The sequence below is a fragment of the Salvia miltiorrhiza genome, chromosome 5 (genome assembly GCF_028751815.1).
Source record: "Salvia miltiorrhiza cultivar Shanhuang (shh) chromosome 5, IMPLAD_Smil_shh, whole genome shotgun sequence".
NCBI lineage: Eukaryota > Viridiplantae > Streptophyta > Magnoliopsida > Lamiales > Lamiaceae > Salvia > Salvia miltiorrhiza.
In genome coordinates this window covers 3,043,562-3,064,895 of record NC_080391.1, presented here as the reverse complement: position 1 = coordinate 3,064,895, position 21,334 = coordinate 3,043,562, and the positions used below count along the sequence as shown (strand labels likewise).

At 37.3% G+C, this 21,334-nt stretch overlaps 3 protein-coding genes across 5 annotated transcripts; 2 read left to right on the top strand and 1 right to left on the bottom strand.

The window, feature by feature from the left end:
* The first annotated feature begins 1,645 nt into the window (after window positions 1–1,645).
* On the top strand, window positions 1,646–5,930 carry LOC130985124 (uncharacterized). Of its 3 annotated transcripts, none has more exons than XM_057907917.1 (13): window positions 1,646–1,827; window positions 2,192–2,278; window positions 2,376–2,494; window positions 2,717–2,746; window positions 2,831–2,967; window positions 3,347–3,526; window positions 3,606–3,669; window positions 3,765–3,872; window positions 4,241–4,394; window positions 4,703–4,792; window positions 5,059–5,114; window positions 5,419–5,476; window positions 5,610–5,930. In XM_057907917.1, exons 2-13 carry the CDS (start codon window positions 2,197–2,199, stop codon window positions 5,756–5,758), a joined length of 1,227 nt encoding a protein of 408 aa, XP_057763900.1. In that variant the 5' UTR covers window positions 1,646–1,827; window positions 2,192–2,196; the 3' UTR covers window positions 5,759–5,930. The 3 variants fall into 3 exon arrangements, with proteins under 3 accessions (XP_057763900.1, XP_057763899.1, XP_057763898.1); XM_057907916.1 differs by having other exon boundaries at window positions 1,646–2,097; XM_057907915.1 differs by having other exon boundaries at window positions 1,647–1,861.
* A 136-nt stretch (window positions 5,931–6,066) lies between these two features.
* LOC130985123 (protein ALTERED PHOSPHATE STARVATION RESPONSE 1) lies at window positions 6,067–9,736 on the bottom strand. Its single transcript, XM_057907913.1, has 6 exons — window positions 9,255–9,736; window positions 7,895–8,762; window positions 7,571–7,755; window positions 7,157–7,377; window positions 6,727–7,057; window positions 6,067–6,630 (listed from the first exon to the last, which is right to left on the bottom strand). The coding sequence occupies exons 2-6, from the start codon at window positions 8,694–8,696 to the stop codon at window positions 6,196–6,198; spliced, it is 1,974 nt and encodes a 657-aa protein (XP_057763896.1). The 5' UTR covers window positions 8,697–8,762; window positions 9,255–9,736; the 3' UTR covers window positions 6,067–6,195.
* A 7,026-nt stretch (window positions 9,737–16,762) lies between these two features.
* LOC130985121 (BTB/POZ domain-containing protein At1g30440) lies at window positions 16,763–20,875 on the top strand. The gene is made up of 4 exons (XM_057907910.1): window positions 16,763–17,810; window positions 18,369–18,438; window positions 18,697–19,920; window positions 20,133–20,875. Exons 1-4 carry the CDS (start codon window positions 17,752–17,754, stop codon window positions 20,697–20,699), a joined length of 1,920 nt encoding a protein of 639 aa, XP_057763893.1. The 5' UTR covers window positions 16,763–17,751; the 3' UTR covers window positions 20,700–20,875.
* The last annotated feature ends 459 nt before the right edge of the window (window positions 20,876–21,334 follow it).

The window sequence follows — 21,334 nt, the reverse complement described above, 5'->3', positions numbered from 1 at the left end:
ATGTGGAAAGATCGCAATGCAGCGGTTTGGAGAGGCGTGAATCCATCCCCCGCAAGCTCTATTCTCCTGGCTGTGAGCGCCTATGAGGACTGGTCCACGGCTCAGTCGACAGTCAACAACCACCGCGCCGCGCCTCCTCCCGACGCTGACTGCAAAGGATGGCACCATCTCCCTACCGGGAGGTTCTGCTGCAACGTCGATGCAGCGTTCTTTCGTGAGTCCAATTCCATGGGATTGGGGCTGGTGATTCGGGACCACGAGGGGAATTTCATGGCCGGCAAATCCATCAATGTTCCAGGCTTGCGCGCTGTTGAGGAGGGTGAACTGATGGGAATCAAGGAGGCACTCTCTTGGATTAAAGAGAAGGGACTAACTCAAGGAAGGGTGGAATCCGACAGCAAACGGGCTTGCGACACGATCAGCTCTCAAGAGGAGAATATTTCTGAAATTGGGGCTCTGGCGTCCCATTGTAGAGAAGAGTTGCTGCAGTTACCAAATGTCCGGGTCTATCATATCAGGAGAAATAGAAACGCTATAGCTCATTGCTTAGCGAAGGAGGCGAGAGATATCACTGCACCTCATGTTTGGAATGAACCCCCGTCTCTTGTGGTGGGTCATCTCCACGTCCCATGTTCGTGTGCTCAATAAAATCCTCGCTTTTATCTCAAAAAAAAAAAGAGCCCAAAAGAAAAAGAAAAAAAAGAAAAGAAAAAAAAAGGGAAAATTGTACCTAAATACACAAACTTTGTCGAAAATCCATATTTGACGCGAAGTTAGGATTTTACATTTTAATACACCAATTTAAGAAGTTGTTCAATTTTGACACAATTTTGAATTCTGGCGACCGGAATATTGACGCGGCAGCCGGAATCGCCACGTCACACACACACACACACACTCCACCCTCTCTCTCTCACACCCCACTCTCTCTCTCTCTCCACACGTCAGCTTTCCCCCACCCCCCCCGGTCGGACCCTCCCCCTCCCCCAGAACCGTGTCGCACCGCCTCTTCCACCACCGGCTTCCCCCACCGCACCGCACTTGTTCTTCTCATAAGGCGGCATGCTTCGCGATGATTGGAGTTGGCCCATTTCCGCCGGCAGCTGCGCTCCCTCTTCCCCGTGATTTCCGCCGCCCTCCCTCTTCCCCCGCCCCAGCCACCGCCTAAGCCCTAGAACCCCAACCACTCGATTTTAGAAATCGACGAGCAGCGATTTTAGAACCCCAAACCCATTTCCGCCGCCCGCTGCGCTCCCTCTTCCCCGTGATTTTCGCCGCCCTCCCTCTTCCCCCGCGACTTTTCGCCGCCTCGCACTCTGGGGGCTCGACGGCGGCGGTTCGACGCGGTTCTGGGGGAGGGAGAGGGTCCGACCGGGGGGGAGGGGGGTGGGAGAAAGCTGACGTGTGGAGAGAGAGAGAGAGAGTGGGGTGTGAGAGAGAGAGGGTGGAGTGTGTGTGTGTGTGTGTGTGACGTGGCGTTTCCGGCTGCCGCGTCAATATTCCGGTCGCTGGAATTCAAAATTGTGTCAAAATTAAACAACTTGTTAAATTGGTGTATTAAAATGTAAAATCATAACTTCGCGTCAAATATGGATTTTCGACAAAGTTTGTGTATTTAGGTGCAATTTTCCCAAAAAAAAAAACTTAAAATCCAGACTTCAATGGCGCCCTTCTTCAGTCTCGTCTCTCAGTCTCTCGCGCATCGTTCCTCTCAGCTGAAGCGCCGCAATCTGTCTCTATCATTCTCTCGCTCGTCTCCGGCCTCTCCGCGCCGCCGCAGTAGCAGTGGCATCTGTGTGATAGTAGTTCCCTTGTCTTCTATCAAAGGCAAGCTTCAATCGAGCTGCCCTAAGGTTCACTGGTAAATTTCAGATGGTCCTAGGTGAAGAGCAGCCATGATTTGTGAGAGAGAGAGAGTTGTTGGAGAGAATCAAATTTCAGTTGTGAATATAGATTGCTTTATTTTTCTTGGAGCCAAAGAAGCAAAATTCATCCAATATAAGAGCAGACCCTATTTTGGCGCTAAATTGCTCAAAACATGCATTTTGAATTATAAACAAGACCTTCAGCAACATCATAGCTGCAAATCCAGCGACAGTTATATCACGCGCAATAAGCTGTGTGCATATATAAAATCACTATTCATTTGAAAACTGATTTATTGATTCGGACTGCCTCTCTGAAAATGTAGATTAGATGCCGCGTACAACGACGGTCGAGAGTTCCGGCTGCCCTCCACTACGAGCCCTAACCTTTGACGTTCTCGGCCTTGTCAAAGGTAAACGTGAGCTATCACAATCAGCCAACAACAGTTTTTATTTTTCAAGTTGCGTGCAGAAATTGGTTGATATCTTGATCCGAAATTTATCGCACAGTTTTGGAGGCACGCGGCGGACAGAATGGAGATGCTGCTAAAGTGGTGGAACGATGGGGTGACCCCGACGCCTCCAAATGTGTGCTTTCAGCTTCAATTCTTGATCGGGAGTCTGACCCGGTAACAGTTTTTGACCTCTTTGGCTATTGGTGTTAGGTTGTGATGGGAAGCAAAAGCTAATTCTAGTGTTTTTTTTCTTTGTGTACGGCAGACTTAGTTGAAGCTTGTTTGTTTGCTGGGCTTGTTGTATGTGGTTGAAACTAATCAACAGTGATGCTATTTTTTCATATCTTCTAATCGTTGTCTCTGTATTTGTATTGCATGGAAATTTGAATCTTGCAGATGGTTGGTATTGCAAGAAAATCTGGATCAGTAAGTGTTTATTTTCTCTATATTACAGGTTGCATACTGAACTTTTATGTGATTCGCCGACATGGTAATTTCTCTATATCACAGGTTGAAGTTATTAGTGCTATAAACGGGGATCTTCAAGTTCAGATTCCGGATTTATGTCAGTCTGCAGTCAGTCCTGAGGATGACTCCATTATTGGATTGCATTTGTTGCAAAAACATAAATCACAGTCATCATCTAGGTACCATGGCAATTTAGTGAATGTTACTTAAAGGGTCTATCCCAGTTTCGTTTTTTGAAATTGTTTCCTCAGAGTCCTGTTGTGCAAGTAAAATATGGATCTAACAGTTGTTAACAGCAGAAAAAAAGTTATTCATTATTTGAACTTCATGTAGTGATGGAATACTCCACATCCATTTGCATGTTAATGTGAAAGTTAAGAGTTACTCTTAAATTATCAGAAGCTTAGGAGTAAAATTGTTTATATTAAGCTAAGCAGAAAGATTCTAAACTAATGGGTCAAAACATTTTGCATTAAAACTCTTTCTGCTTCTTATCTGCACATTTTTTTGTGGTCCTCTTCTAATTATTACCTTATGAGAAATTAAATCTTGACTTAGGTCATTTACACTTCTTGCCTCTACAACAAAAGGACATGTGAGAATGGAATCTGTTAAATTCGGCAGAACTCCAGCAGAGTCTGTTCGTGATCCTTCTCCGACATTGTGGAATGTATGTGAATCGGGTAATATTTTGTGCTCAAAAGTGAGTGAAGATGAGAATCATGCCTTGTTTGGAGGGTAAGCTTCTCTTTGAGTTTCCAATCCTAAAAGTGAAATAAGTAGATCATTTACAGTATGCCCCTTTGTTTTATCACAGGAAGGGTGTTGAAGTTAATATATGGAATCTTCACGAATGCGTGAAAATATGGACTGCGAAGTCTGTAAGCATCAACTTTCTCCATTTCCATTATGATTGGGGAGATAAGCACAATTGTTTTAAGTAAACATATAAATGGTTTGATTTATCTTTGTGTAGCCCCCTAAAGACAATCTTGGAATCTTCACACCGACTTGGTTTACATGTGCAACCTTTTTGAGTAAAGATGATCATCGAAAATTTATTGCTGGGACCAACTCTCATCAGGTAATTTAAGCTATATTTTAACTATTTTATTTTTAAATTATTTTAGCTGTGTATTTTTTGTATTCAGTCCTGCTGATTACAGATGATACATCTGCATTTATCTTGCTTTTTGCTGAGCATAGAGCAGATAAATAGCATACAAAGATGTACATGAACCTTAATTATTCTTTTGCAACTTTTGTAAAGCTTTTTGGTTTGCTCATTGCCTTCAGCTAAAACTTTTATACTTGGTTAGTTGAGTACTGGTAACATGTTGCTAATGAAGCAAGTGATATATCTATCTTAATAGTATAATCTTGTGTGAAATCCAAGCTTTGTTCCAGCACATGAAACGTTAATAGCCTGAACTTACTTTATTAATTTGGCAGGTTCGGCTCTACGATATCTCTGCTCAGAGAAGGCCTGTGATTTCAATTGATTTCAGAGAAACCTCCATCAAGGCTGTTTCTGAAGATATTGATGGAAATACAATATATATAGGAAATGGCTCAGGCGACCTTGCTTCCTTCGATATTCGTACTGGTACTTGAATATCTTGTAGTGGTATAATAATGAGTTCTGTTACTTCTGTATATATCTATGTTTCTAAGACTTCATTTTTTTTACTTAATAAAAGATCTTTTTCCGACTCTTCTCTATTGTTGCCTATTTGTTATGAATATTTTGCATAATGTTGTTTTTTATTATCCTTATACACTTGATACTATTAGGTTTGACATCTTACTTCTACTATCACTTCCCTAATATGTGATCAACAAGCCCCGTAATGAAATTTTTTGGACCTATGGTGATGTCATTTTCTAATTTGATCTTTATTTTATATGTTGTAGGGAAACTTCTTGGATGCTTTTTAGGAAAATGTTCCGGAAGTATAAGATCCATAGCTAGGCATCCTGAGCTACCTGTGATTGCCTCCTGTGGTGAGTATTTAAAAATGACTAAGTTTTGTTGATTTGTTGTACTTCTTTTTCTTCTTCCAAGTCCTAGTTAGGCATTGATGTTCATTTTAATTTGTAGAGACTAAGTTTTCCTCAGGTCTGTTTTAGCATGAAAACTTAATGCTCCTTAATGTACTTTTCTTTGTTCTTGTTTCCTTATCACCCTTTGCTCAATAGCAATCTTTTCTTGTATTGTCCTATATGTCTTGGAGATATTGCTGACCTGGATATTTGGCTTTTTGTATCAGGGCTTGATAGCTACTTGCGAATTTGGGACATACAGTCACGGCAGCTTCTCTCAGCGGTATGTTCATGTTATGATTAGTAAAGAAAATGCTCTCTGTAACGGACTCTGTATTTGTAGACTATAGTTAAAGTGGTTCCCGTATATAGAAACTGTAATTTGTCAAATAAGTTGATTGCTAACTCTATAAAAAGATGCCAGTATATGTTTATACAGGTTATTCTGAAAATAAGAATTTCAAATTTCATGTATCTTGAGCTGGATTCAATAACTCTATTGGCTTTATAGGACTGTTTTTATCTAGCTTATGACATTACTTCTAGTTTGATGTTCGGCTAACTATTTTATTTCTAATTGATTGCAGGTTTTCTTAAAACAACATCTTACAACTGTCGTCTTTGATTCCCATTTTCGTAGCGAAGGTCTGTACTAACTCCTCTTACAGTGATGCCTTTTCTTAATCGTTGAATAGGAAACTAGTTGCTCCCCAAGTCTTAAGTTGATTAGCTAACATTTTGATGCTTTCTTGTGCTTTTGCATCAATGGTGGGTTCAGCTCCTGCACCACAAGTCGAAAATACCGCAGAAGAAGAATGCGTAGAAGTGACACCTTTGAAACGGAAAAAGGCGTCTAAAGAGCATCATGGAAGTAAGAAGGTGAAATCAAAGAGAAGTAGCAAGAGGTCGAAAGGTGAAGAAGATTGACACATTCTACATTCCATGAAGGAAAAGTTTTTTACACCAAATTTTGCTGTTGTGGTAAATTTTGTATTATTATGCCTTTGTAAAAGGCATAACTAGTCAGTGAATTCAGATGAGAAATTTGTTTACTTGCACATTTCACAACTATAGTGCTTTAAGATTTGTGTGTATTCCATATAACCATGTTATAGAGTTGGCAGCTAGAAATAGTCACACCATTTCCTAGAAAGGATCATCTTCACATAAGCTTGATTTTTGCAACATATCAAATTAGAGGATCTTTGATACACATAGTCTAAAAGAAGAGAGACTTTTGTTGCATATCAAGAATCCAGTTATATATCAAGAAAAGCTCATGTTACACAGAGAAGGTCTGTCAATTTCTAAGTACAATACTGTGATATTCATGTCTGGTCCTAACCAGAACTGCATCTTCCCAGTTAAAATTCAGAAGCTGTAGTCTGCATGTCGTCGGATTCTGACATCGTCGTGTAGCTGAGGATCGCCTCGAAGCTGTGGCAGTAGGCGCTCGAATACACGACCAGTGCTTGAAACAACTTTGGCAGGCTTGTCTTTAGGTTGCTCAGGATCATGACTCTCGTCGTTTTAACAGAACTCGAGTACTTAGCTTTCTCGTCTTCGGCTAAGCTCTTCAACGCTTCAGCTTTCGCTCGCCTGACTATTAACGGATGCTTGGTATCTTCGATGGAGATGCTCCCTGCAAACTTCATCTCCAATTCTGCAAGAAAAGTGAGTTCCCTCTCCAATTTCCTCACAAGCTTCTCAGATCTCTTGCGTAAGTCGCATTCGTGTTGCTGCTGCAAGATGATGGAGTGAACAACTGACTGTAAACCCCTGATGGCATCAGACACCATCTGCAATACAAAACATTGTGACAAATTATATATATGATATATCCACATTTTATTACAAGAGTTGCATCATTTCACTTAATTCTTCAAGAATTATACCTTATCCGGCAATTTATCCAGTGCTTGCTGCCATTTGTCCAAAAGGGTATGCAGCGTTGGTGATTCGCTTTGACGTGTATCAGAGCCTTCGATGTAGTTAGTGAGCTCAGTCCACTTGCAGAGCGTTCTTACGTATTCACGCTGGTACTTCACGAGCTTGCAGAAGCTGTGGTGCCACGACGTTACTTCTGTCTGCAGCTGACCAGCAGCCTGCCGCTGGGATTCAGTAGTCGGCTCCACGGTCTGCTGATCCGTGAGATGATTCAGCTGCTGAGATATGTGATTCTGAACTTGATGAGAGTTGTACATCGTTCGCCACATGTGCATCAGTCTGAGAAGACGAGATCACATCAGTATACGAGAGAGAATCATGGAACGCGTTACACATCATGATTATCATCAATTGGAATGAAAGCAACCCGGCTTTTACCCTGAAGCCAGCGTGATCAACTGAGGGTGCAATTCCTTGTTCACGAGCGTGAGTATGGTCGAAGAAGACCTGCCAATCGACTCTTGGAGAGACGAGATGTAAGATTGCAAACTTTCAAACGTGGAGCGTGTCTTCTCCGCCTTGGTCCAGTCGTGCTCTTCGTCTTGTTTCTGCAGCAGTAGAGATTTTCTCCCATACTCCACCTTAGAAATCTCTTCCTCCTAGGAAAATAGGAAACATCACAAGAAACATAAATGAAATATCACCACATAATTCCTCAACCAAAAACACAAAACATAACAGCCATCTCAAACAGAAAAGTTAGTAATATTTCTTCTTTCAATCAATGTATATACAAGTATTCTAAGTTCTAAGTGATGACTACATTCATATAGTTTACTTAGGGGAAATCACCTTAACATCCTTATAGAGTTTCTGTTCCTCTGAATAAAGTTTCTCGAGTGTAATACAGTGAGCTCCGGGCTTGCAGGGCTCACCGGATCCAAGCATATCTCCCGTTTCTCTATTGCATTGAAGCGATTTAGACGACCACGACCAATTTAAGGCACTGAAAACTTTTGCTGAATTGCTTCTCTTCCCTGTAAAAACCATCCATGTTTACTAAGCTCAGTCAATGCACAGACATGAAATCATGTTGAAAACACACAGTGCACAAGACATAGAAACATTTACTTGTAAAGTAAACTGATATAACTAAATAGGGACTAAAACAATTACTCTTGCTCTCATTGATGCTCTGGTAAAGGAAGGTGCCTCCTGCATTAATATCTATGAAAACAGCGATATCCTTCACCACAGCGGATGCTTTCAAGAAATACTCGTCCAAGTCCTTGACAACGCCCGTCAAGCTCTTCTTCCCCCTCCAAACCACCATGGCCATATCTGCCGTGTCCTTCGTGTGCCAGCTCATCATAGACGAGCTATCATCAACAAACTCGGTGTCCTGCTGCTCGGGAGGAGGCAGCATGTCAGTGTCATTGTCATCAACAGCAAAAGCTGCCTCTTCCTCATCTTCTTCTATGAACTCAGTGTTTGTATCCTTCCAGTTCTCCTCTTCGCCCTGCTCCACCGTCTCACTTCTCTTCTCACAGTGCACCGAGGCAGAGCCAAAGACGTCCCAATATTCCCAAGACGAGCTAGGAACTGGTGGGGGTGGCGTATGGCCACTCTCCTCATCGACCTCAATGATCTCCTCCACGGCAGATTGAGCCTCCCCCGACTTACTTTCAAACTTCCTTAGGTCGGGGCCGAAAGTGGGCGGAGGTGGTGGTGATGGTGGCAACGGGGGAGGAGGGGACGGAGGGAATCCAGCAGCAGAATTCGTTTCCTCGAATTCCAAAGATTCGGGCTCAGTAAACTGCCTAAGTGTCACTCCACTATTCCTCAATGACCTCAAATATGCTATCTGAGCATCAGCAAATTCTTTCCTATATCTCAACAACTGTTTCATCAGCCTCTTCCTCTCCTTACACATTCTCACCCTCTCTTCTTTATCAATTCTCGATGCAACACAACCCATTTCCCCCAAATCTTGATACAATCAAGAAACCAACCGATTTTCGCCTTTAGGTCTATAACATCCACACTATATGTAATAGTGAAGTTCAATCAATATTTATCAAATATGTTAGAATAATCAGAAACCATGGAAACAAAAAACAAATAATACAACCTAAGCTCAAATCAAAGTACTGCAACTATCCCAAAACACGACCAAACATGTTTGTACTACTAAAAAGTGCATGAAAATGGCATAAAATTCAACTCTCAAGAATTTCATCAACTTCCCAACAAAACATCTATTTTTTTGTTTTGTTTTTTTCCCACAGAATTATTAAGACAAAAGAGCATCATACATTATTACCCAACTCCAAAATTCTGCTGAGATCACAAACCTAGAGGCCATCTATCTAGAAAAATCCTACCAAAATGTGAAAACTCCTCAGATTGCAGACTAATAATTCAGAACAAAGACTACATTTGTGAGCTTAAGCTTGTAATGTGCAATGCGGTTTTCGTAGAGTTTAACTAAATACAAGAAAATGGGCAGTCAAAAAAGAAGTGCAGTGCAGTTCACCTTCTTTTTGGAATATTAAACCTCAAAAAAATCCAAATGTTAGTTGTCAAAGATCAAAGATTTTGGGCCAGATGGACCACTAAAGTTATCCAGATAGTAATTCTTTGTCCTTTTTAATATATTTATTTTCAAGAAACCGAAGAGAAAGACAAAGAAAAGAATGGTTCTGACACAGAACCGTCAAGGGCGACAATGTCGCAACAAGCTGCAACAATAAAATATCAAGAAAGAAAATGGGAGATAAATGAAGTGTAGCAAAAAGCATAGAACCAAGAATCTTGAATGTAGAAAGGAGTTAGAGTAGTCGGGTTTGTTTGTGTAGTGAGTTCATGAAAGAGAGAGAGAGAGAGAGAGAGAGAGAGAGAGAGAGGTAAAGAGGAGAAGCTCGAGACCCGAGAAGAGGCATCCAAAGCACTAGAAAGAAGACGACACCAATTTCCTATTTTTCCTTTGAAGATAAAAACTGTCTTTTTTCGTTTGTCGAATTTCCTATTTTTTCATGTTCATACGTCCCACTTATATAATACACGTAAATTAAAAATATATAAAAATAAAATAAATAAATAAAAAGAAAGATAAAATAATTTTTTTATATTTTTCTGAATTGAGACGCCCAAAAACAATTAAGACATTATAAACAAAACAAATAAAATGATTGTAAGTGAATTTCTTTTTTTAGTGAACAATTTATAAGATTTGTTCGAAGTCCAAAACAACATCTTCTGATAAAATTATGTTTGCTCGAATATGGTCATTTTAGTGTGCGTGTATCGGTCGAGCGGTAAAATGATTAATGTGTAAAGTCAAAAATTTTGGATTCGAGTTAATTGTGCCACGGCCTTTAAGTTTCTCCATATTGATCTTATTGTGATTTTGTATTTTATTAATTCGATATGAATGTTATTTTAAATATTACGTAAGATTATATGAAAATATAAGAACAAATAAATCCAAAATAACGATCCACGTCACGCTAAATATGTTCTATGAATTCTATAATTTCTATGAATAACATTTATGTTGAAAAATAAATACTATTAACATCATGATATAATTGGATAATGCACAACAAATCATGCAACAGCTAGTCATATTAGTTAAAGACAAGCTTAGTGGTGAAGTAATAAAACTTGTAGTAGTATTAATTGGCAACTTAATTAGAAATCCTTCTTTAACAACATTAAAGTAATAAAACTTGTAGTAGTATTAATTGGCGACTTAGAAATCCTTCTTTAACAACATTAAAGTAATGCAAGCTTTTTACGGACACCCTTTTTTACCAATCAAAAACGTTTTTTATTTATTCACTAAATATCCCAAAAAACGTGTGTCACCCAACTCAAAAACCCTAGCTTTTTTCACAGGCCAAACCAGTTGTATATTGTGATGATCTAAAACTTTATTCTTACCTTTTTTTTACTTTTTGGTTTATGAAAAAGGTATGAACATGAAAAACAAAAAAGATGATGAAAAGCGTTTGGTGTGAGTGTGTATGATGTGGCGAAAGTTCGATTTTTTTTTTTGAGATACAACATACATATTATATCATAAAATTATATGTTATATTAATAAATAAATGAGTTATTGGTACTTAAATACATTGAGGGTAGTTTAGTTTTACACATGAACTTTGAAAGGAGTAAGAAAATATATGAACTTTATAAATGTAGCAATTTAATTTTACCACAAAATATTTTTTTGCCAAAATTAAAGCTGGCGTGATAAGTCGAAATGTAGATACGTATTTCATCGTGAGTTTTAAAAATAACTCCGTCTACATATGTACTATACATTTCATTTTTAAAACGTCCGATGAGTATAGATCGACATTATGATTTACCACATAAGCTCTAATTTGGGAGAATTTTGAATTTACGGTAAATTTACTACAATATTATAGTCTGTGTAATTTTTTAAGTTAATGTGCAAAATCAAACTATCCTTAAAATAAATATATTTAGATGCTAATAACCCCAGATAAATTAAAACAACAATCAAATTTATACAAACTAAACTAAATATTCAAACAAATGAAAAGTTTAATATGTCAAAATGTAGCAAAGCGAATAACTAATCATCCAAAACAAAGTTTATATCTTCACGAATAACAAACTTTGTGAATCACATAAGAAAAAACAAAGTTTATTGAAGAAGCATCCAGAAAAATAAGTTGTTCGTTTCTCACCATCATCCTAAAATATTTGGGCCTATAAAAATTATGTGATGAAACATGTGGCCCACGGTTTTAGGAAAATGAAACATTAATTAAAAGGGTCAATAGCCGCCACACACACACACACATAGAAAAAAGTTAATCTTTTGGACTTTTTTTGGATTTCAAGTAATTCGTTTGATCAATTTAATTATGTGTTTGTCTAGTAATAAGTAAAAGTACAGAACTGATCACCTACCCACCGTGGACAAGCATAACGTGCCCACCATTGATGTGACAATTTTAATTTGGAAAGATAACTAATAAATATTACTCTAATTAAAATTATCTTACTATAATTACAATTGTCACATCATGGTGGGCACGTTATGCATGCCCACGGTGGGTAGGTGATCGGTTCTGAGTATACTCAAATTATTATTTAGTGAAAATAAATAAAAATGATAATGTTGAGAAGGCATGGGGTTGTTCAAATTGATTCCATTTTCAAGACGCAGTCCACTAATGAATTGGGCCCACATGAATAATACGGCCCAATATTGATTTATTGGGCCCACTGATGATTAAAAGGCCTTAAGAAATAAGAATTGTTTGAGTAATTAACACTCAAATTTCACAAGCAAAATTCATCCAATAAAAAGGAGTAAAAATCGTTGAATGAAATGAATTAAACAATGATAATAGAACTTAGAAAAGAAATATAATTAAAAATCATTGGTTGACTTCGCAGCGTCGGGTAACAACTTGGGTTCTTTATAATAATTTTAATTAATAGTATTGTTTAATTTTGATGTTTTATAATGCGCATAACGTTGCATGTACGTAAACAGCATGCTTAATCGCTTATTATATTTATTTAGTCAGTTTTCACTTATATATCTATTTTTAGGCAGATTCTCTGATATATTCCATTTAGTCAATGGAGTGACAATTCGTAAACTGAATACCAATACATAACTCACTTCTTCTTCTGAATTTGTGGGGGCTACGAACAGGGATGGATCTAAGAATTTAATTAGGACTGGGCGAGATTTCATCGGATGTTTTTAATGAATTTTTTGTAAAGAAAACAGACCGGGCGACCTCCGAGATTTCATCAAAATATATACATATATATACGTAATAAAAAAAAAATGACCGGGCGACCGCCGAGGCTGCCCGGCCTCTAGATCCGTCTCTGGCTACGAATTTATATTATACAACTACGAATTAATGAATCATTAACCATGTTTTAAAAAACCAGACAAATTTCCTCAAAAAAATAAAATAAATAAATAAATAACAGACAAATCATTGAAGCAAAGAGTAATGGAGGAAGAATTGAAAACGCGGCTAGCCTCAGCTAGATGGAGGAAGTCGATCTAGCCTATGACTAGGATAGTTACCGATTAGTCGGATTTGGATCGGATTTTAGTAGGTTCGGATTTAGATTCGAATTTTATTTGAGTTTGGATATGATCTAAATTTGTCGTGGTTAAAAGAATGGGATCCAGATCCACGAATCCAAACTCAAATTCATAATTTTATCTTTTTTTAATAAATTTTAAATGAATTAAAATTCACAATAACACCATAATAATTGTCTATAATTTATTCAATCATTCAAAACTAAATTTTTAACACCATAACTCATATATAAAAAAAGTTACAATCATCCAACATAAAGAATACTAGTAATACAATCATTCAAGTACTAACCAACACGACGCATTAAAATTCAACAATTTATACTTGTACCGAAAATCGAAACAGTCAAAAGTCAAGAAATAAATATGGTGAGTAATGCACATTTATTTCAATAGCAAAAGCATGAAAAGAAATAAAATTAATTATCATATCAATAAAATTAATAATATTAAGATTAGATTATCTAAATAAAAATAATACTAATATTAAATGGATCCTCGAATCAAATTTGAATATCAAAAATCCTACTCCAAATCTGGACCCGAATTCTAAAACAAAGGTTCAGACATCAAGTTTAATTTTTAGCATACTAAAATCCGATAAAAATTAATTTGAATTCGCAAATTTTTTCACTACCATTTCTACACATAAACAATAAATGGTGAGGGAGGGGAGTTGAAGCCCCCACGATACAAAGATTTTATATTGTATTATTATAAAAGTGATAAATTGTCATTTTTTAAAAAATAAAAACTCATCATCAAATAATCTCAGAGCAAAATTCTTTATAGAAAATTTTGAATTCAATATTTAAAAGATACAATATTGTAAAAGAAACTCTACATTCACCGACTAGATCGAGCCGAGCCGCACGCGTGGAAACATCTTCTCTCTTCCTTTTTCTAAACTATGATTTGATGGCATTGCGTGTGCGGGACGGTCGCGGCTCGTGACTGGCTCTCATCAATGGCGCGCTGATTTCGAGGCGCTTCGGTCTTTGGCCCTCAACACCCCAATTAATTAGTAATAAAATATGTCACTTTAATTAGACACGAGACTTATAAAATGATTATTAATTTTTATATAAGGGAGAAAATATCTCATTATTATATAAAATAAGTGATTGAAATTGAATAAGATGTAATTTTTTTTTTTTGTAAATAATGAATATTTTATAAGGATACATGACCAAAAAAATTATGGGATCATGTCCAAAAAATAAAAATGACACATTTTTTTGGAGATGTCTAAAATGACAGTTGTGATTCTTGTGACATACAGGGGAGTATTATTTAATGCTACTCACTAATTGGTGCGTAACCTTTTTCAATTTCCTTCCTCAATTTTTAGCTTAACAAAACCTGTTTTGCTAATTATTTTGTAAATACAATAAATACATATAGTAACATTATAACTAATCATAATGATTAAATAAAATAATTCAATTTGTTTAAATTGTTTTCAAAGTAATTTATTTTAATTATTTTACTCTATTGCTCACATTATTATTATTATTTTTTTAAATAAGTACAATGTGAACAATATAGTAGACTTCTGATAAAAAAAAAAACAATATAGTAGACTAATTAAATTATTTTTTATTAAAAAAATCAAGTATTTTCCCATTTGACTAGTTTATAACTATCCATGATGTAATTGCATATCATAACTCTTTTAAATATTGCTTTTCCTCAAAAAAAAAAAAAAAAAAAAAAAACTCTTTTAAATATTGCTATAATTCAAAATAATGCATGAACAATGACGTGGTTTAATTGATTTTGTAGTTGTAAATGCCATTACGTAGATAGTGAATGTTTAATTGCTATCGACAATAATTCACATTTAATTCTAGTGTATGGATGGGTACACTCTCCATCCTTAAAAGAATATTTTATTTAAAATTGAATTTTGTATTGAACATGGCGATATTTGGTACCCCAAATAGGTCATGATAGTTAAATATTTTCGTTTTATGTGGACATTTTTATTCAAGAAAGTGAGGGGTTCGAATCTTATTTTATTATTTTATTTTAATTTTATTTTAATAATTAATATCGTTTCACCCCTCGAATTATTTATCTGAGGCGAGATTACTAATTTTTTTCTTTATATTTTTATTTTTATATTAAATTACTTATTTAAATTTATAGTATAAAATTAAAAGGGTTAATAGTGTTTTATGTCTTGAACTTTCAACGTTTTTTATAAAATATCTCAAACTTTCATTTTATCCTAAAAAACTTTGAACTTTCAGTTTTTTTCTATAAAATGTCCTGTTATACAAAGTCTTATGACAAAAAGATGGCAAAAAACTCCGAACTTTCAACATTTTCCAACAATAATGATTCATAATATGATTTTTCAACAATAACAATCCCCGAAGTATTTCATTCGGCGAGATAAATCATCTTTCCGTCACCGAATTTTATATAGCAGGATATTTTATGGAAAAAACTGAAAGTTAGGGTTTTTTAGAGGAAAATGAAAGTTCGAGACATTTTGTGGAAAACGCTGGAAGTTCGGGACATAAAATAGTATTAACCCAAATTAAAATCATATTTTGTTAATTTAATCTACAATAGTATCTTTTCTATCAAATAAAAATATTAATTATGATATAATTATATCATACATATCAGACACATATAAAGAATAACAATTTCACCTAGATCATACTCCCTCCGTCCCTGAAATAAATTCCTCGTTTGCCTTTTTGGGACGTCCCCCAAATAAGTTTCTCTTTCTTTTTTTTCATTTTTGGACAACTAACCCACCACTAATAATACTTTATTTATTCTTACTTTTCACTTTTTCACTACTCCTAATACTAATTATAACACTTTTTCACATTTTCACCACTCTCAATACTAATTAAACATATTTTTCTCCACTATTAATACACTTTACCACTTTTTCTTAAAATCCGTGCCGTCCCCAAAGAGAAACTTATTTTGAAGACGGAGGAAGCATATATTATTTATTTAAAATTTTATTTATCACATTTTATCTCAACTCATATGCCGAACACACCTTAATGGTTCAATTTTAAATTTTCTAGTGAATTTTTTTCTTATACTCAATATTTTTTTTTACTTTTCATGCGTAATAATTAGAATATATGATTGGAGACACATGTCCAAGACAAATTCTGAACGTCTCGTATTTCACAATTTTGCACTTTTAGAGTGTTTCTTTCAACTTTTCATATTTATGGTCCAAAATGCACTAAGAAAGTTGGAACTCATTTTTTTTTTCAGGCACTCAAAACAATCATTTTTTTCCTATTACTTTACCTGCCTCATTCTCTTATTAATAAACTTTATTAGTAGGATGTTTTGGATAATTATCCGACTAACAACTGCAACATCATTCATTGCAAAAGACAAAACTAAAAATAATGATTAAATTTAAAATATAAGCTGTATTGTCCCTATTTGATTACAATAACATGTTTCATAATACGCATAAATTAGTTGAGTTTAGGTTTATCACATAATCATAATACCATAAAGTTCACCCACCAATTAGTGATATAGACAATGGAGGGTAGATAAATGAAATAATATGTTTTTGATTTATTATTATAGCGGCAATAACTTAGATCTCAACTAAAATCATTACAATTTTCACTATTGATCTACACCACCATAATTAATTCCACCATAAAATAAAAATGAAGGCTAACTACTACCACTTATTTTCAATCACATTCCTTTAATAGTTAATTTTTTTTGAAGCAGAAAACATCACACCACCAAATTCAATCAACAAATTTAATTTTCTACAAATCATTTAAAAAAAATTAAACAATTTAAGTGTACGTTATATTCCGAAGAAAAAAATCCAAGAATTCCCCTAAAATTAAAAAAAAAATTAAAGATTGAAGAAATAAAAAAAAAGAAAGCAACGCATCCACATGGCCTAGCTGGACTCGAAGCGGACGGCTGTTACTTTCAAAATTCATGGCAGGTAATGTATAGAAGAAAAAGAAACAAAATCGATTTTTAGTGATATTTCGTTTCTTGCTACAGATTAAGAAATTAAGCCTTTTACACACCATGATGCAGCAAACACTGTGACAAATATATAATTCTAAAATATGGTTACTGACTTTAAAGAATTTGGAATCTCTATGCAATGAGTGTGTTTGAAGGCAACGGACCCACATGGTAATTAATTTGTGTTTCAGAGCTGCCATTGATTACCCAAATCGAGTTTCCCCGAGTCGTTTCAGACTGATGGAAGAAAATAAAAATTTGATCTTTTTTTCAGACATAGTAATACATTAATTGGGGTTTTAGTGCAATTAGATTATGAACATTAGGCGACTTAAAACGGTTTTCTCTCTCCCTCTCTAGATTTTCTTAAATGGGTGTCTCATGTGTCGCAATGGGCTGAGTTTTGGAATCTTCTGGTGGTTAAAGAAGTGGTTTTTGTGTCAGAACAACTCTGTTTTTTTTTGGAGGGGTTGACCTAGATTTGTTGTCTGATTCCAAAATTTTTATAGTATATAATCGAAGGGTGTTTTGCAGTGGGACTGAGATTTTGGGTTGGTTGCATATGGGGCGTGTGACCTGTTGATTCGGGGCTGGGAGAGAGATAGAGAGAGAGTTATGAGAGAGAAGACATCACCTCTCTGCATTTTGCTGCATTGATTGCAGCTTTGATGAAATCAACAACTGGAGCTTTTTTTGCAGTTTTGTGTTTTTCTTGAGTTTTTGAGCTCTGGGATATTCTCTCTGTTCATAGAGAGAGAGAGAGAGAGAGAGAGAGAGAGAGAGAGAGAGAGAGAGTTTAGCTGTTCTTCTCGAAGATCTGTGCAAGAACTTTGGAGTTTTTGAGGAATTAGCTGAATACTAAGTTTGTAAAGTTTAATTTTTTTGTGTTTTGGGATTTGGGGCTGCTGGAGTTGAAGAGATGGCTTGTATGAAGTTGGGATCCAAAACTGATGCATTCCAGCGGCAAGGGCAAGCCTGGTTTGTTCTTCACTTAATCTTCATTTTATTTCTTATATTTTACAGTAGCATAATTATTGTTATTATTATTAATCTTTTCAAAAGCTGTGATCTTTGTCCGAAAATGAGCTGAATTCTGTGTTTTGGTTTATCTATATGAAAAATTTAGATGCATCTGAGATGTCAATCACTTGGCCATATTAGAGATTTAAGGTACTTGTAGTTGTGTATGGGAATATTGACTGATTCATTTGTTTTTAATTGTTTAAAAATGTGAGTTATTTTCATTGACTTTCTGAATGAAACATCCAATTTTGTGTAATAGTTTGGTTCTGTAATATCTGTCTCAGACAAAACCTTTATAGATTACATCTTTTTGGCTGGTAATACTGTAGAAACACAGCTCTTGTGAATGTGGCTTTGTGTAAATACAAATTCATAGGGAAATAGTGACATTAGCTTAGTCTAATGTTAATTCCAAATGTATGCATCTGCTCCTAAATCGCCTCGGTAGCTCTGATGCTTTTCGTTCGAGTAAAATGGTGTTTCGCCTCCTGACCTTTTCCGGTTTACTCGTAGGTTCTGCACTACTGGTCTCCCTAGTGATGTAGTTGTCGAGGTTGAGGAAATGTCGTTTCATCTTCACAAGGTATCGTTTCGTTTATTCATCTAGCCTTGGCTCTTAGGCTCTTGTCGACGATGGATGGAGGAGCAATGGTTTATATTTTGTTTCATGTTACATTGTTTCATAGTGTTGTATTTGTTTTCTGTAGTAATCTAACTTGAAATTGTGAGAAATGGATGTGAAGGAAACCATTGTGCAAGTATTTGATTTCTTTCAAACTTGTTTATTGCTGCTGAGATTGAACATAGCTTGATAGGATGTATTATTGGCTGCTCGTTGTAGTTTCCGTTGCTTTCACGCAGCGGGGTGATGGAGCGTCTCATTGCAGAGGCGTCCGAGGGAGACGAAGGCTGCGTGATCAAGCTCTCCGATGTCCCCGGTGGGGCAAAAACGTTTGAGCTCGTAGCTAAGTTCTGCTACGGGGTGAAACTCGAGCTCACTGCATCGAACGTGGTGTACCTTCGATGTGCTGCTGAGCATCTCGAGATGACTGATGAGTTTGGGGAGGGCAACCTCGTTTCTCAGACCGAGATCTTTCTCAATCAGACGGCTCTACGGAGCTGGAAGGACTCTTTGAAAGCGTTGCAGACGTGTGATGATGTGCTCTCCGATGCCGAGCAGCTCCACATCCCGAGGAGATGCATCGACTCGTTGGCTGCCAAGGCGTGCACCGACCCTGCTCTGTTCGGGTGGCCTATGATGGAGCGTGGTGGCCCGATGCAGAGCCCCGGAGGGAGCGTGCTGTGGAACGGGATAAGCACGGGCGCTCGACCGAAGCATTCGAGTGCGGATTGGTGGTACGACGATGCCTCGACCCTGAGCCTGCCTCTGTACAGAAGGTTGATCTCGGTCATGGAATCGCGAGGCGTAAAGCAGGAGATAGTTGCCGGCTCTCTCGTTTGCTACGCGAGGAAATACCTACCGGGGCTGAACCGGCGCCAGGGTGGCGGTGAGTCGAGCAGTCGTCTTGCGCCGGTGGTGTCGGGGGCCTTGCTCTCGGAGGAGGATCAGAGAGCTCTCCTCGAAGAGATCGATCGCTTGCTTCCCGTGCAGAAGGATCTCGTTCCGGCGAAATTCTTGTTCGGTCTGCTCCGAACGGCCCGGATTCTTCGAGCCAGCGCCTCGTGCGTGTCGAACCTGGAGAAACGGGTCGGGGTGCAGCTCGATCAGGCGACGCTCGAGGATCTCCTGATGCCGAACGTCTCTTACTCGATGGAGACGCTGTACGACGTGGACTGCGTTCACCGGATTCTGGAGCATTTCTTGGCCATGGATCAGGTGGTTGGCGATGCATCTCCTGGCTCAGTTGATGATGGCCAATTGATGGGATCACCATCACTAACACCCATCACCATGGTGGCCAAGTTGATCGACGGATACCTCGCGGAGGTCGCCCCCGACGTTCACCTCAAACTCCCCAAGTTTCACTCGCTCGCTGCTGTCGTGCCCGAGTACGCCCGGCCCTTGGACGACGGCCTCTATCGCGCGATCGACGTTTATCTCAAGGTAACTCTCCCAACCAGCCACTCATGGTTTGATGATACTTTTACCCCAATTTGCAGTTCTTCCGTCCCCTATATTTATGCATGGAATCTTTCGACACGAGTTTTATATTTGAAGGACGTATTAAAAAGGAAAGAAATGCATATTTTTAAGGGACAGATGGAGTATATTATTTCCAACATTCAATCAACTAACTATTCATTTCTTGCACTCAGTCTCACCCATGGTTGGCCGAGCCCGAGCGAGAGCAGCTCTGCAGGCTGATGGACTGCCAGAAGCTCTCGCTCGAGGCTTGCACCCACGCAGCTCAGAACGAGAGGCTGCCGTTGCGAATAATAGTCCAAGTCCTCTTCTTCGAGCAGCTGCAGCTGAGAACCTCCATCGCAGGCTGCTTCCTCGTCTCTGAAAACCTCGACGGGTCGAGGCAGCTGAGGAGCGGGCTGATGGGGGGGGCGAACGAGGGGGGCTGGGCCACCGCGGTGAGGGAAAACCAAGTCCTGAAAGTCGGGATGGACAGCATGAGGATGAGGGTGTCGGAGCTCGAGAAGGAGTGCTCCAACATGAGGGAAGAGATCGACAAGTTGGGGAAGGCGAAGGGGTCGAGCGCGTGGGGGAGCGTGTCGAAGAGGCTCGGGTTCCGGCTGAAGTCACAGATGTGCAGTGCTCAGGAAGGATCCGTGAGCAAGCAGAATAATGGGAGCAAAAAGGTTGAAAAGGTTAGAGAGAAGCAAGGAGGGAAGGAAAAGAAAAGCGTACATTTGAATGAACAGAAAGAAGACTAATTTTCTTGATTTTGATTGTTTCCTCTAACGTTGTTTTTTTTTCCATTATTACAGTTGTTGTTGTGTGATATTTGATGATCATTCTTGCCCCCATTGATTTCTTCTTCATCTGTAACTTAGGTAGTGTGCAAGTGTAATTGTGTGAACAGTTTTCTAATTTGTTGAGATTTTTTTTTTCCTTTTTCTTCTGTCGATCCGACTAATTTTTGTGGACATCTTGGCTTTGATGTGTGGATTAGTTATTTCTCTCTATATTAACGTTCTCTCGTTTTCAAAATATTTTTTTATAAAAATAAAATTTATTAGTATAATATTATGATTTATTCTTAACTTTTATTTCAAAAAATTAATTTTTTTTCAAAATTATATACCATAACTTAATTTACTAACCTATAATTAGATAATAAAAGTGAAATTAAATGATAAAAATTAATTATATACTCATGGAATGAATTCTAGTTAATAATTACAAAATTAAATTAAAATATAAAAAAATTATACGAAAAAATAAATAAAATTGAAAGTGAGACGTGTGATACACTGAGTATGAGTTTTGTAATTTCAAAACGACGACGTCACAAGAAATTTCTATCTCAATCTGTTTGGGCTTGAATTGGGAAGTTGGCCCGTTATGA